The following is a 14,232-nucleotide window of genomic DNA, read 5'->3' as shown; positions in this document are numbered from 1 at the left end:
TCCAGCCTCTGTTTGTAGTTAACCGTCTTTGGTACAGATTTGATGCAGCTTACCTCTCTCCCCTCTTCCACACTCACTTCACTGCTGGTCCTGCAGACAGACCCCTGCAGGCACAGGAGACACAGGAGTGTCAGTTGCTGAGGCTGGGCTGTTTTCTTTCTTTCTGTCTTTCTTTCTGTCTTTTTGTCTTTTTTTTTTTCCAATGGCACCACTTGTTCAAATTTACAGAGCCTGCTGAACCTTTGTCCTTCTCCTCAGAGAAGGAATGTAACAAAATGTATATGTTAGGTCACAAATTGTGTTTACTGGGAAAAAATTTTGCAATTAGCAAATACCATCTTCAAGAAATAGTTGATGTGCTCATAGAGATGTGCGAGATATAAAAGGAAGAAGCAAACAAATATGGTTAATGCATCAGAAATTGCAATAGAAGCAATTAAAAGCTCTGCACTTATTTTTATGGTAGAGAAGCACTGTGGTATCACATCAGAGCTCCCATGATGCTACTGAGGGATAGCCAGGAAGAAACAGTAGTTTTGTAATGCTAACAATCGCCGTATACAAAATAAAAGTGTGTGTGTAAAGTTACCTATAAAGATACAGAAAATATCTGTGCATTTTTTAAAAAACTGTTTATGTAATTTAAATATGCACATTATGTGTGCATATATATATATATATATATGTTTATATGAAAAAACTCTGCTCAGGAGTAATACTGTGGGGGTAAATGACTACAAATTTCAAGAACAGATCAATTCTTTGCAGGTAGAACCTGGTAGTCTAGTGGAGGAAATGCGGGTACTGCTGGATTGAATAGCTGTCAAATCAGACCCTGTGAACTCACAGGAGAAAATACGGTAATTTTTCAGCGTGAGCAGAATTAAGAAGTGAGTTTATGTCCTAGAAGAGGCACAATAATGATGCAGAACAAGTGACCTTCTCTTTTATTCTCTCTCCACTCTTAAGCTAGGTTAATTCTAGCTGAGTTCAGCCAGATTTACAAGATTGTAAGCTTAGATCAAAATTAGGCCCAGGTTGTTTGTTTTATCTTCAGCACGTCTCGAGAGAGTGCTTTCATCTTTCCCTGCAGAAACAGTCAGAGGTGCATCTAAGGCTGGGCGCTGCCAAGGCCCGATCACTGGGATTCAAGTAAGAATTTCTGGCAGACAGAGTGGTCCCATTAATCACAAGTGGTATCTCTTAAACCCTTCAATTACAAGAGATTAGTGGAGAACTGTAGCATTAGTCTAAAACGGTAATAACACATAGGAAGTGAAGCAGAAAACCTGCTTTCTTCTTAAGAAGAAGTTCAATTTACGGTTTATTTAAATATAAATTGCAAGCATAAAGTATTAGAGTTCTTAAACTTCACTGTTCAGTTAGCTTCAAATTAACCGTACTGTACTTCTACCTTCCCCAGAGCAGCACTGTGATCTTCAACTTGCCTGTTCCTTTAATTGAAGTCTTTTATAAAGTCCATTAGGTTCCTGTGCTATCCCCATACCTGACTGAATTTACATTCTCCCACACTTGCACTGCCTTCCCTATGGCAGTGATTGCAGCAGCCAGCATGGACTCCGAACCCCTCACCCCGCTACCCCCAGTCATAAATTGCATGAAAGACTATGAAATGGCAGAGCAGGAGGCTCAATCCTTTTCCACTGTTCCTAATGCTGTTGCTTAGTTGATTTACTGTCATCCTAACCATTACTGGGAAATGTTTGCGTGAGTCCTTGGGTGTAGGTAATGTGCATAGTGGTATTTAATAATGAAGTGTCTATCTAATTGCAACTGCATGTTCTTTGAGCCTGGGTACACACCTCTCTTTGTACCAGCTGCATACAACTAGCTTCAGAACAAGTGATCCAGTTGGCAGGATACCCGCAGATAGTCATTGTAGTATTCCTCTGCCACAGCACCCCAGGAAAAATTAGATCTGAAAATAAAAATCCCCAATGCACAGGAAATAGAAAGGTTCATGCTAACAGCATATTTTTCTTAGAAATGTCTGTATTTGCCAGAGTTGAAAAGCTGACTGGTCAATTTATGCTGTTAGACATCTTCTGGGGCTTCTGAGATGAGTTCCTTTTTTTTTTATAGCGATTCATTCAGTTTATCTGACGCTAGTAAATTTTTAGGATTTCAGTTAAGTTGGTCTTTTACTCCAGGGAAAGTCAAACGTGATGCCTGAGCTTCTGTCACTATAGCTGCTGGAAGTTAGGAGGATTTGCAGTAATACTTCAGTTGTATGTGACAGGTATTACTCTGGTTTTGTGTGAAGAGGCTTAATCAGGACCCAAGTTGGTGGTGCTATTGTGGTACAAGACTGATAGCTGAAGTTGAAATGAAATGCCCATGCAGTTGGAGGCTGGAAAGGATTCTTAGACTGTCTCTGTATGAAATGTTGGTAAATTTTGCCTGCTTTTCATTGTACGAAGCCTGAAGAAACTTATCCTCAGTGTGTTCACTTATCTTTCTTTCACACATAATGATCAAAGATCTGGAGGTGATGGATTCGTAGCAGCCAAAATGTACGCGAACTTATAAGTAAATGGATTTCTAAAGCAGAACAAGAATTTTATTTGAAGTAATTGGAGAATGATAGTTATTTTGGTTTTAAGCAGATCAGTGTAGTACTCTTAATAAATGACATCTGTTTAAAAAAAGTAGTATACAGTAGGAAAATCCAGCTCATCAAAAATTGAAAATAGAAAAACTGATGAGGACTGATATTGCAGACCTCGTGGTGGCTGCATCTCCTCACAGGGAATGGCAATGCTCTTAGAAATAGTGTGAGTTTTGGATGATGCTATGTGGAGCCAAGAGATGAACTTGATGATCCCCATGGGTCTCTTTCACCTCAAATATTCTATAATTCTATGCTTTATTTTCTTTCTCCTCCTGAACTCAGTGTTGTCCTCCCTCCCTTCCACGCTTACTTGATTAGTGTCTCCCTTCTGAGCTGCCAGGTCAACTAGAGCTGCAATAAACATACAAACCAGGCCCAGCTTTTTTGGGTTGTCTAGGGGTGTTGGTGGCCTTTGTCGCCCATAGAAATTAGCTCTGCTTAGGTTGAGTTTATATGATTTTCTGGAAATGCAATAGTAGGAAGGGCTTTTTTTTTTTTTTTTTTTTTTTGCTAGGCATTGGCTTTCATAAACAACTGAATTGAGCAGTTGAGAAGAGAACCTATTCACACTCAAGAAGTATTCTTCTTTCCCCTCAAGTAATCCTGTAAAACTGGAGTCGCATGCACAGATTAACCATTTTGCTATCTAATGACATCTTGTGACATCTTGTTTTCGTGGTTTAAAATAGGATTCAAATTATCACTGACTCATAGGCATGTAAGGATGACATCACAAAAGTACTGAACAATCTAGATTATTTTCTATTCTCATTCCATTGTCTTCAGACAACTTGTGTAAGAAATACATGCTCAGATTTGACCTCTCCACATCGATGCTTTATTTAAATGTGGAATGAGCTCAGACAAGCATTAAGATAATACATACAGAAAACACGAGTTTCAATGAGGCCATCGGGAACTTCAGCTTTTCATCTAGCTTTCAAAGCTATAGCCTCCTCCCAGTGTGCTTCTGCCATCTCAACAGTGGCTTTGTACCAACTCTGTGTTGAAGTGTCTCTTTGTGGTCACTTGCATGCTAGCTGTTTGTGGATGTGATACAACTGACAGTTGAAGAACATTTATGTAAAAGTGCTGTCTGGCTGATGTGACAGTTAGTCTGCTATAGAACAAAATAAATGCAGATGTGAATAGAAGGCAAGGCCTGGCAGAGAGGTGATGTTTGCCTTGTAAAGTTCAGGAACTGATTTGTCTGCAGGTAGTGAATTTATGATAATCATCCATATTATTTACATCTAAATTGCTTACTAAATGAGCTAAGAATGCAGTATAATCTCATTAAATCCATGGAGAAGTATTTTTGTCATAGAAATATCTTATTATGTAGTCATTTAATGTTTTGTGAGCTAACATGTTTTAACAAATCTTTTATTGCGTATTACTTTCCACTCTCTTGATGATGATTTCAAAATCTGGCCATTAAAACAGGACTCTTTTCACAACTCTTTGTTAATGACACTTAAAACTGAGCAGTTCATCTTTTTGAATTTGGGTAGAATTTGAAAGGTGTAAATTACAAATCTGGCTTTTATGTGCTTGTTTTATTGATCAAACTGCTTCACAGAAACCAGAGCAATTCCAGTAGCTTAACAGTCTAGATTACCTTCCTGCCTTCTTAATTGGCCCACTAGGGTACAGTTACTTTTCAATTTATATTGAGAGTAAGACAGGGTGATGCAATACCTCTTCATTGTACTTGAGTAACAGGGGCACTAAAGCACCATGAGATTCCTCATAAATTCTGTATGCACAAACTGCTTGTTGATTTAGGTAGAGACAGTTCTGGCTTTATGTAGTAGGCATTTTAGACCAAATTCTGTGTGTAATCACTCTTGTGTCTTACACTGACTTCCATGGGGATACAGTAAAGTTAGTAAGATTTGGTTGAGTGTTATGGTAAGTTCATTCAACACATCAGAGTCCAGCTCATCAAATGAGGTCATCTTCTTGTGTTTGCTGACAGGTCAAAGTCATGGTGCGCATTTCTTCCACGCTTGCCAGAGACACGTCTGAGTCCAGCTCTTTCCTAAAAGTTGACCCCCGTAAGAAGCAAATCACGCTCTATGACCCAGTAACCTGTGGAGGTCAGAATGCTTTCCAGAAAAGGGGCAACCAGGTTCCACCCAAGATGTTTGCTTTCGATGCAGTTTTCCCCCAGGATGCATCACAGGTAGGAAAATATTATCAAAATAGTTATCTAAACAATAATGTGCACCAGAGCCAAACTGATTTCAGCTGTGATAGCCATACTTTCATTAGTTAGCTAGAGTTGTATTTTGTCAATGTCATTAATAATGAAATAAATTTATTAGATTATATCTAAATAATTGTTTGCTTTCTTTATTCCTTGCTGTAAACAATTGCACCTAAAAGCATATGTGCAGTGAAAGTGCTAATTGTTGCCTAGAATGCAAATCCTGAATATTAGTAACTTGCATATTTTAAATTGATTATTTGGTGTATCCAGCAATCTGATCAGAACTGTGGTTCTTTAATCCAATGCTCTCTTCATTATGAAGTCAAGGATTATTTGAACAGTAGAAAGATTGTGATTTTAGTCCACAAATCTCTAATCATGTATATATTGATTTCTTGTTTTTTATTAGACCTTGACTTGATGTACCATGTTACCCAAATGCCACGAGGAAGACAGTAAAAGAATAAAGTAACATTTCAGAGTACAATTAGAAAACAATACTGCAATGCTGCTTCTGTACCCATGAACTAAACAGAACTAGGATACGGGTCCAGCAGAAGAATCAGAGTATGATCAGATCAGTAGTTCCATCCTGACTAAGTTCTGTTCTAGGCAGCTAGCTTTCCCAGGCTACTGCCTGGACACAGTTCAGGGATATGATGTACTGTCACACACAGGGTGCTTCTTTAAGGCTGCCCTGTCTTCAGGCAGTAAAAAAGTTCAGGTTATGGTCAGGATTAATTTGATACTAGTTAGTCTGTGACCTTTACTGTTATATGGACCAGAAATACCTGGGAGATAACGGATATCTACTAAGAGAATTTATGTGATTTACTGTTAAAAATAAAATACTTCCTAGAAAACCCTAAACTGCTATTTCTGATTTTGTTTAACCCTGTAATGATAGCTAGTTACTGCAGAAGCACTGAAGACATTACAGAGTGCCTGAACCTTAAATCTAAGAATGCACAGTGTAAATTTATGTTTTACTTCTTAAAATACTGCTATAGGCTTTGGGATGGAGTCTACTCCTGCTAAAGGCAACAAAGACTCATAAAAATGTAGAGAAAAACTAAGAAATGTTACCTAGCTAATACCAGAGGCTGTTTTTTTCCCCTTATATTCCTTACCTACCTGCTAGTGAAAATGAATTCAGTCCATAATTGGGAAAGTAACAGGGCCTATTAATATTTCTCAGTATTTGCCTTTTAATTTACAAAAAAAAAAAAAAAAAGTCTCTTAATAGGCAGTTCGGCAGTTCTAACAAACCAATTGCATCCCTCTGTCTCGTTACAGGATGTGTTTTTTGTTTAACTCCAGAAAGGATGTTGGTGAAGTGAAACTTCCTTGACAGAACAAAAGTCCTGTTTCATGTACTTACATAAGTAATGTCACTACCATCAGAGCATTGATCACATAAATGAAATGAGCAGGATTAGACCTTTTGATACTTCAGCATGGTATCTGGGGCACTGATAACTTTATGACCATTTATACTGAAACGACTCTCTTGAATTTTCTTATTGTTGATAGTTTTCTTTCTTTCTTTCTCTCTTTTTTTTTCTTTTTCCTTTCCTTTCCTTTCCTTTCCTTTCCTTTCCTTTCCTTTCCTTTCCTTTCCTTTCCTTTCCTTTCCTTTCCTTTCCTTTCCTTTCCTTTCCTTTCCTTTCCTTTCCTTTCCTTTCCTTTCCTTTCCTTTCCTTTCCTTTCCTTTCCTTTCCTTTCCTTTCCTTTCCTTTCCTTTCCTTTCCTTTCCTTTCCTTTCCTTTCCTTTCCTTTCCTTTCCTTTCCTTTCCTTTCCTTTCCTTTCCTTTCCTTTCCTTTCCTTTCCTTTCCTTTCCTTTCCTTTCCTTTCCTTCCTCTCCTTCCTCTCCTCTCCTCTCCTCTCCTCTCCTCTCCTCTCCTCTCCTCTCCTCTCCTCTCCTCTCCTCTCCTCTCCTCTCCTCTCCTCTCCTCTCCTCTCCTCTCCTCTCCTCTCCTCTCCTCTCCTCTCCTCTCCTCTCCTCTCCTCTCCTCTCCTCTCCTCTCCTCTCCTCTCCTCTCCTCTCCTCTCCTCTCCTCTCTTTTCTTTCTTTGTACCTATGACAGGCTGAAGTATGTGCTGGTACTGTGGCTGAGGTGATCCAGTCAGTGGTCAACGGTGCAGATGGCTGCGTGTTCTGCTTTGGCCATGCCAAACTTGGTTGGTATTATTAAATGTCTCTATCTGAGCAACAAAGTGAACATTTGTAACCCAAGATTGTTAATACTTTAGATTAGGGAAAACAAACCTTCATTTATCTTTGCATTGCTGATACGTTGCATGCATGACCTTACACCACACCTTTGCCTCTCATTTACACGTCTATCAATTTGGCATAAATGCTGGACAACGTGCTCTTTGAAGCAGAGATTGTCTTGAGTTGTTGCTTCATTCAGTCCCCTTATTACTATAGCAATTCTTAGTATTCTAGTATCTTCTTAATTAATGATCCAGCAGAGACCTATAATTTTACAGGTGTGCCTAGAATCAAGACCACTTATACAGCTAACTCCAGGACGCCTCTGCACCAAGCAGAAGTAACAGTAGAATGAGCACTTGGATGTTTAATGTTTTTGACTTCCCAAAGTCTAGATGGTAGGTGAGATGGAAAATAAGGCCACCAATTAATGATGTCTCACAAGTGTCCAGAGAGGTGACCCAGCTAGGGCTTTGCTGGAGCTTGAGTTGAATCTCTGCAGTTGTTTTGTTGTCCTCACCAGTGCACCAACCATGAACACACCCAGCAGTTGCCACAGATGCATATATAAAATATCTTTTTCATTGGTCTTTTTCCACTTAGATTCAGTGTATGAAATAAAACAAAGCAAAGAAGGGATAATGTAGAGCTCTGTAGTAAATTGGAGCAGGTTGCCTAGTGATGTGGTGCCCCATTCCTGGAGAATTAAGGTCAGGCTGGATCAGGTCCTGGACAACCTGATCTAGCTGTGGAAGTCTCTGTTCATTGCAGAGAAGTTTGACTAGATGGCCTTCAAAGGTCCCTTCCAACTCTAAGGATTCTATGATTTTAAAATGGCATTCAGGATACACTGCACTCACAGTGTTGAAAACAGGGCATTTTAGAGACCATGGCATTCCTGCTCTGCTCAGTTTACATCGCTGTTCAGCCATGGTAGTAGCTGCTGTGCTGAGTGGTAGGGACCTGCTATACCCTGCATGGGGCATGTCAGAGGAATACGTGAGATAACAGTTTGTTGAAAGAAACTCAAGATTCCATCTGTCAGTTTGAAATGTTTTCCATTTTCTATAAATTATTGGTCTGTCTGTCTATCTCCCTTTTCTGAATGTCCTTTTTGTAGTGTAGAAGTTGTTTTCATGAGGCTGTGTATGATAAGATCACTTTGCAGAAAGCTATGAAAGACTTTCTCTGACTTCCCATTCCTGACAGGAAAGTCATACACCATGATCGGCAAGGATGATTCCATGCAAAACCTCGGCATAATCCCTTGTGCCATCTCCTGGCTCTTCAAGTTGATTAATGAACGCAAAGAGAAGACAGGAGCGCGCTTCTCAGTCCGAATTTCCGCAGTGGAAGTGTGGGGGAAAGAAGAAAATCTTAGAGACCTGTTATCTGAAGTGGCTACAGGAAGCCTGCAGGATGGCCAGTCTCCAGGTGTCTACCTTTGTGAGGACCCCATTTGTGGCATGCAGGTGAATCCAGTCTTCAATTTACATGAAAACAAGTATTATGATTTTTATTTTCATCTATTGAGATGGTCCAAATTCAAGAACTACCCAGAATGTAAAGTTTATAGAGTTGAAAGTGTTTACTTTAAAGCATGCAAGATCTTTATGACCTGCAGCTGCATGGCCATCTGCTCTCCTGGCCTAAATATTTGTACCTCTGGTATAACTGATGTTGAGCAGGGACTTGTGTTTGCAATAAAATGTGAAAGCATTACTGCAAACAAAAATTCACCTCATTTAAAAAAAAAAAAAAAAGTGTGATTCTTTCTTTTGTAAAACAACAGGATAAAATATTTACAGTACTGCACAAATAGCTGGAGGCCATTAATATGGCTGTTTATCTCTTTGTAAACATTATTTATAGCACTTGCATTAGCAGTGTTGTAGGAAGCATTAATCGCTACTTATTAATTGCTGCCAAGATATAAATTCCTGAGTTGGGCAAGCCAAGAATAACTCCAACTCTTCTCAGGTTTGGAGGTTTATCAGGAATGAATAACTGGCTCGTGTATTTCCTGGGAAACCACAAGACAGGCTCAGCAAGCCCTTTATGTTTAATTTTGATTTGGAAGACAAAAAAGGCCTCTGCTTTCTACTTGTTGTCTGTGATGGAGTGAATCTGATTTTTGTATGACCAGATGGACAGAGGGCAAAATAGCAGGATGGAACATGAGTACTTTATTTTAGCCTTAAATGTAATGGCTGCTTCCATCCAGAAACTGCAAAGCAATTCTCTTCAAGTATGGGAAAATGAAGGGAGGAAGGAACAGACTCTGTCTGCACCCTGTTTCCAGCAGCAGTCATGATTCACATCCCTTAAGTTGTAGATTATGAGATTTTAAACAGCAAGTAATAAAGTTTGTGTTTTATCTCTTTGTGGTGAAGCCACAGAAAAACTTCCCATTTTACTCAAGGACTGGAAAGTTTTTTGTCATTTTAAATGACAATTAGAATTTTCATGCTCACTTGATTCTTGGTTTTAGTGTGTTATGAAATGCTTACATTGTCATAAGAGATCTCACTCCCTGGTATCCAGTAATGGGTGCAGTACAGAGAGTATACAAAGGAGAACTCAAGTTCTTCACATTTCCCATTGGGGTAACAGATGACTAATTTAGGTCTGAATTAGCATAGAATACTAATATGTTTCATAGCTGTGTGACCCTTCCTTACAGCTAAACTCTTCACAAAGGTATTTAAGCACAATAACATTATTAATGATAAATATTCCACTTATATGATACTAGTAGCCTATTTTTGCATACATATATACAGAGGAGCCATAGACTAAGTTAATTATTTTATGTCATTGGAGAAAAGGTAGCTTCATGAGAGGTCTATGTTTCTCTGCAGCATAAAATACTGCATTAAAATAGGACCAAAACCTATCTTTGTGTGTGTTTGTAAGACAAGTGATGTTCTGTAGTCATGTCCTACACCTGAATTTTCAAAATCCTCCATTGAAGGGAAGACGTTATAACCATACAGATATGCAAAATCAGCAGTGTGTATAGCAAATGAATAATCACCATAAGTCATACTGTTTGTCATTGGATCTTTCCAAGTATGCACATTCTCTTGTTGCTTATATAAGTGAGATCCATCCACAGAATGGCTTACCTTCTGCTTGCTATGTTAACTCCTTCTTGCCCTTCAGCCTGCAGCTGTGTTACTTCATCCTATGCAAAGCCTTGGCATTATCCTGCCTCAGGCTGATTAATTACCACAAAGGGAGACAGGAGCACTGTCTTCCTTAGGGAGAACTTTTAGCACTATTAGCCAGTAGGGGGAAGAAAACCTTGAGAATGGGAATTCATCACTGTATTTATGCCAGACAAAACAAGTCTATCCTGTGGGCTGAGGGCCAATTCTGTGTACTGTTAAAACTGATGCCATCAGTTTGCACTGTTACATCTGCCTTCCATTGGCAAGCAAATCTTAGTTGATGTGAAACACACATGTATTCCTTAACATCATGGTGGGTTAATTATATCTGCCCTCCTACACTGTCTATCTCTTCGGAGAGATACGAGCAGACTGGTGGCAGCGACTGAGATCCAGCAAATGGGAATGTATGCACACTACTTGTCTTGCTCTGGTTAATGGTTTGTCCTGTCTTTTGTGCAGGTGCATGGGTATGTTGTATGAAGGGACATGAAAGTGGCCTCTCTTCACTTGCTGTGGGGCTGAGCACATGATTCAATCCTGTTATCTCACAGTTTTAACTGCAGACTGCTCTCTTCTAGCACTTTCTGATAGGTAACATGCAGGCCCCGCCCCTGCTAGTCTTCACCAACTGTTGGATTTGATGTGTCATCCACAATAGCTTATTTTTCTTTTAACTGTCAGGAGGACACAGTGATTGCCAGTGCAGGAAAAAGAATGTAGCAAAAATAATAAACTTTAATAAATGGACTAAAATTCTGGGAAAGTGATGGAACAAATGTATGTATCTATCCAGCCCATAGGACTGTTTCCTGCCAGTGTTGGGAGGGTGTCATTCAACAAGCCACTTCCTCCTTTCCAGTACCATCAGAAGATGGCTTTTCTACAGCATGAGTTGACTGCAGTGGATGTCTCATAGCACTGACTCCTGTGGGAGCCTCTGGGTAATTTCTTCCCTGTGTTAACTCTTAGCTCCAGAACCAGAGCGAGCTCCGTGCCCCTACAGCAGAGAAGGCCGCCTTCTTCCTGGATGCCGCTATCGCCTCACGGCGTGGCAGCCAGCGGGACTGTGACGAGGAGGATCACCGCAACTCCCACATGCTCTTCACCCTGCACATCTACCAGTACCGCATGGAGAAGAGCGGCAAAGGCGGAAGTAAGCTTCTCCCTCACTCCCTTCTCTTTCCTCCAAACTTGCCTACAGATGGGCTTTGAGTAGGATTTTAAGCAGTGTTCTCTAGTGGTAAGGATTAGCAGCGATCTGCTGTGGGGTGGGTCCAGCAGACTGCTTGCCCGCCTGGTGAAGATTTAGCAAAGGCTGTGAAAGGCCGCTAGGGATCATTGCCATCAGTTAGCAGTTGAACTGCCTTTCTGGACTTAGTTCTCAGCACTGTGTTTACATGCAAAAGTGTTCTTCAGGTTAGCTTTTAGAATTATCTTTACTGATAGCTCCAGGGTTGAGATCACTGATAAAATATTGTAGCCATGGGGATTCCCTGCCACCCTCATATTGGCTATTCCAGTCCAGCAGCTCAATACAGAGGCATGTGGGAGCTGATTTCGGCAATACGTGAACTGCAGCTTTGCCAGGAGATACACAACATCTTAGTTACTATAAATCAACTGTTTCTGAAGGCTCCAGCCTGAGGGTTTGCTCCCTCTCTTTGCCAAAAATAAAGACTCTCTGACTTGAGTATTTCTGTTTCCCACTTGTAGATGAGGAAAATGGTATCTGCTGTGTCTACTTGCATGTTGTCATAATTTTCAAAAGTTTCATTTGACTTGCACCATTTATATTTTTTATTACATTTACCTTCTGTTTCAAGTTTCCCTAATTGTTTATAGCTGGAGATATATGCAGGTGTTTTTTTTCCCAGTAAATTCCAGTGATAAAAGAATTGTGTATTGTAAGGAGCATCCCCATCTAAAAGCCAAACTTTTCTGTTATTAATTTGTTAAATTTATGCCCTCTTTTTTTTGTATAGCAGAGAAGTAGTAGTTGTTTGAAAGACACCTTTGCTTTTTGAATTGATGGGCTTAAGCGGTTCTGTAGATATGCATACTTCAGCTTCTGTCTCTGCATTGCTTATTTGTATTAAGGAGTAGATTGCACGCAATTATGTGTAACGGGCGAACATTGCTGGAGCATTAATGTCTAATGTTTGAATGCAGAAAATTTATATTTACTGTACTTACAATGTGAGAGAGAAAACCAGAAAGTTGCTCTAAATGGAAATACGGTTTGCATGTGTTTAAGTAATAACCCCAGTGGAACTGGCTGGCAGAAAACTCAATTAACTAAAGGTTTATTAATTAACCACCCTGCGGTGGAAAGGAAAACTGAATGCTCAAACGGACTGGTGCATACGAATAAAGATGGGTGATTTTAAGGGAATTATTATTACAGTTATTTAATACTCCCTGCTTTTTACTACAGGCAAGTATACCTACATAAAGTCCTTTGCTACTATTTTCAAATGCGATTAATAAAACAGGAAAGAATATTTTCCTGTGGCTATAACGACTTATTAAGAAAAAAAAGAAAGAAGACAACACTATCCTTTAAAATTCCAATGTAACATGTTTTGCCCACTGACTGCAGTTACATTTTCATCTTTTGGCCATGCCAACTCCTGTCTTCAGGTTTTCATATCTGACTGGCCTCTCAAGCCAGGCAGGGTCAGATCTGGCTGATAATTGAATGAAGGGGAATTCCAGCTGCTCATAAACGGCACCTAGTGATTAGCAGTGTCTCCTGCTGTAATGAAGTACTTCTCAGAAAACAGCATGCAGACAGTGGAGATATACAGATTCTAGTAACAGGATTAAAAAGGGCTAGGAGAAAAAAGAAGAAAAAGAAACACTGCATCTAAAGGATGAGATTAAAAAGTTGGCTGATGCTTGATTTTGACAAAACAATGACGGCCAGATTAATGCATAAGTACTGTACTTACCTCGTGGTTGGATTAATTACCAGGAATGTCATGAAGCAGGCTTAGCATCATTGAAAGAAATGGAACTGTGGCAAAACTGGCCATCATTTTTCAGTTTCAGCTCTGCAAAGTCTCTGTGGCCACAGATGAAAACAAGTGCTAGGATGTTACACTTCTCTCTATAGTGCCAGGCACATTAGTGGAGAACTTGCCTAACAAATAACCTCATTTTCAGATAAAGCAAGTGGACCAACTATCTTAAACACAGGTCTTATTTTGACTTGTAAACTAAATAAGAGCAAAAGATCCTGTCCTTTCTCTTGTTCTGGGTTTCCTCAGCCTGTGCAGTAGGACTATGAGTGCAATCAGAGTAACAGAAGTTTAAAAGGCAGTGATTGCTTTCATTTTGTTTTGTTTCCTCAATGTCTGGTAATCCTAGCAACGGAAATATTTATTAAATATAATTCAGTAAAGTCATCTGCAGTCATTTTCTGTAGCAGCTAAACTTGTTTTTCTAAGTAAAATCATTGGGGTTTTCTCAAAAATTAACATCAGCCTTCTGAAGGTAGTGGTCTTAGAAGAGGACAATTAAAGGGGAAGCAAAGATTCAGAAGCAGTGAAGGTGCAGCTGCCTGCATGGTATGGAAGCCTGACTTCCTTCAGTGAACTCAGGCATTTGGTGCATGTGTAGGTTAGGGTTACTTCCCCATGAGAACCTCGGAGAGCATGGTTGTGAAATGCCCACAGGCATCTTTAATAGATGGTAATGTGATTTAAGGACAGCATTTCTAATGTTTGGCCACTAGTATTTGTTATAATCAGATACTTATTTGTCTCTTCCTTTTCATGATACTCTGCATGACTTTACCAGCATTGCAGTCTGATGTATGGAAGTTCTCTATTTCGAAATACCTGATGCAGCTGAAAAACTAACAAAGCCTAAAAGAAGTGCTTTATTTTGTCAGCTGTTGACAGATGCTGGCTACACCGTTGGAATATAATTCTCAAATTCCACTGCATAAACCACCCTCACAGAAAAAAATCTTCCTTCTTTTTTTTC

At 39.6% G+C, this 14,232-nt stretch overlaps 1 protein-coding gene across 1 annotated transcript in view; it reads left to right on the top strand.

Annotated features, from left to right (window-relative positions):
- The window catches only part of KIF26B (kinesin family member 26B), a 279,410-nt gene that overhangs the window by 208,626 nt on the left and 56,552 nt on the right, over nt 1–14,232 (top strand). The window contains exons 6-9 of the mRNA XM_085219592.1: nt 4,614–4,820; nt 6,936–7,029; nt 8,276–8,538; nt 11,212–11,395. Of these exons, the coding sequence (XP_085075718.1) occupies nt 4,614–4,820; nt 6,936–7,029; nt 8,276–8,538; nt 11,212–11,395 (748 nt within the window). The remainder of the gene's footprint in view (nt 1–4,613; nt 4,821–6,935; nt 7,030–8,275; nt 8,539–11,211; nt 11,396–14,232) is intronic.

The sequence above is a fragment of the Meleagris gallopavo genome, chromosome 2 (genome assembly GCF_905368555.1).
Source record: "Meleagris gallopavo chromosome 2, MGAL_WU_HG_1.1, whole genome shotgun sequence".
Classification (NCBI taxonomy): Eukaryota; Metazoa; Chordata; class Aves; order Galliformes; family Phasianidae; genus Meleagris; species Meleagris gallopavo.
The sequence above is the reverse complement of the archived record's forward strand: the minus strand, read 5'-3'. Positions and strand labels throughout refer to the sequence as shown.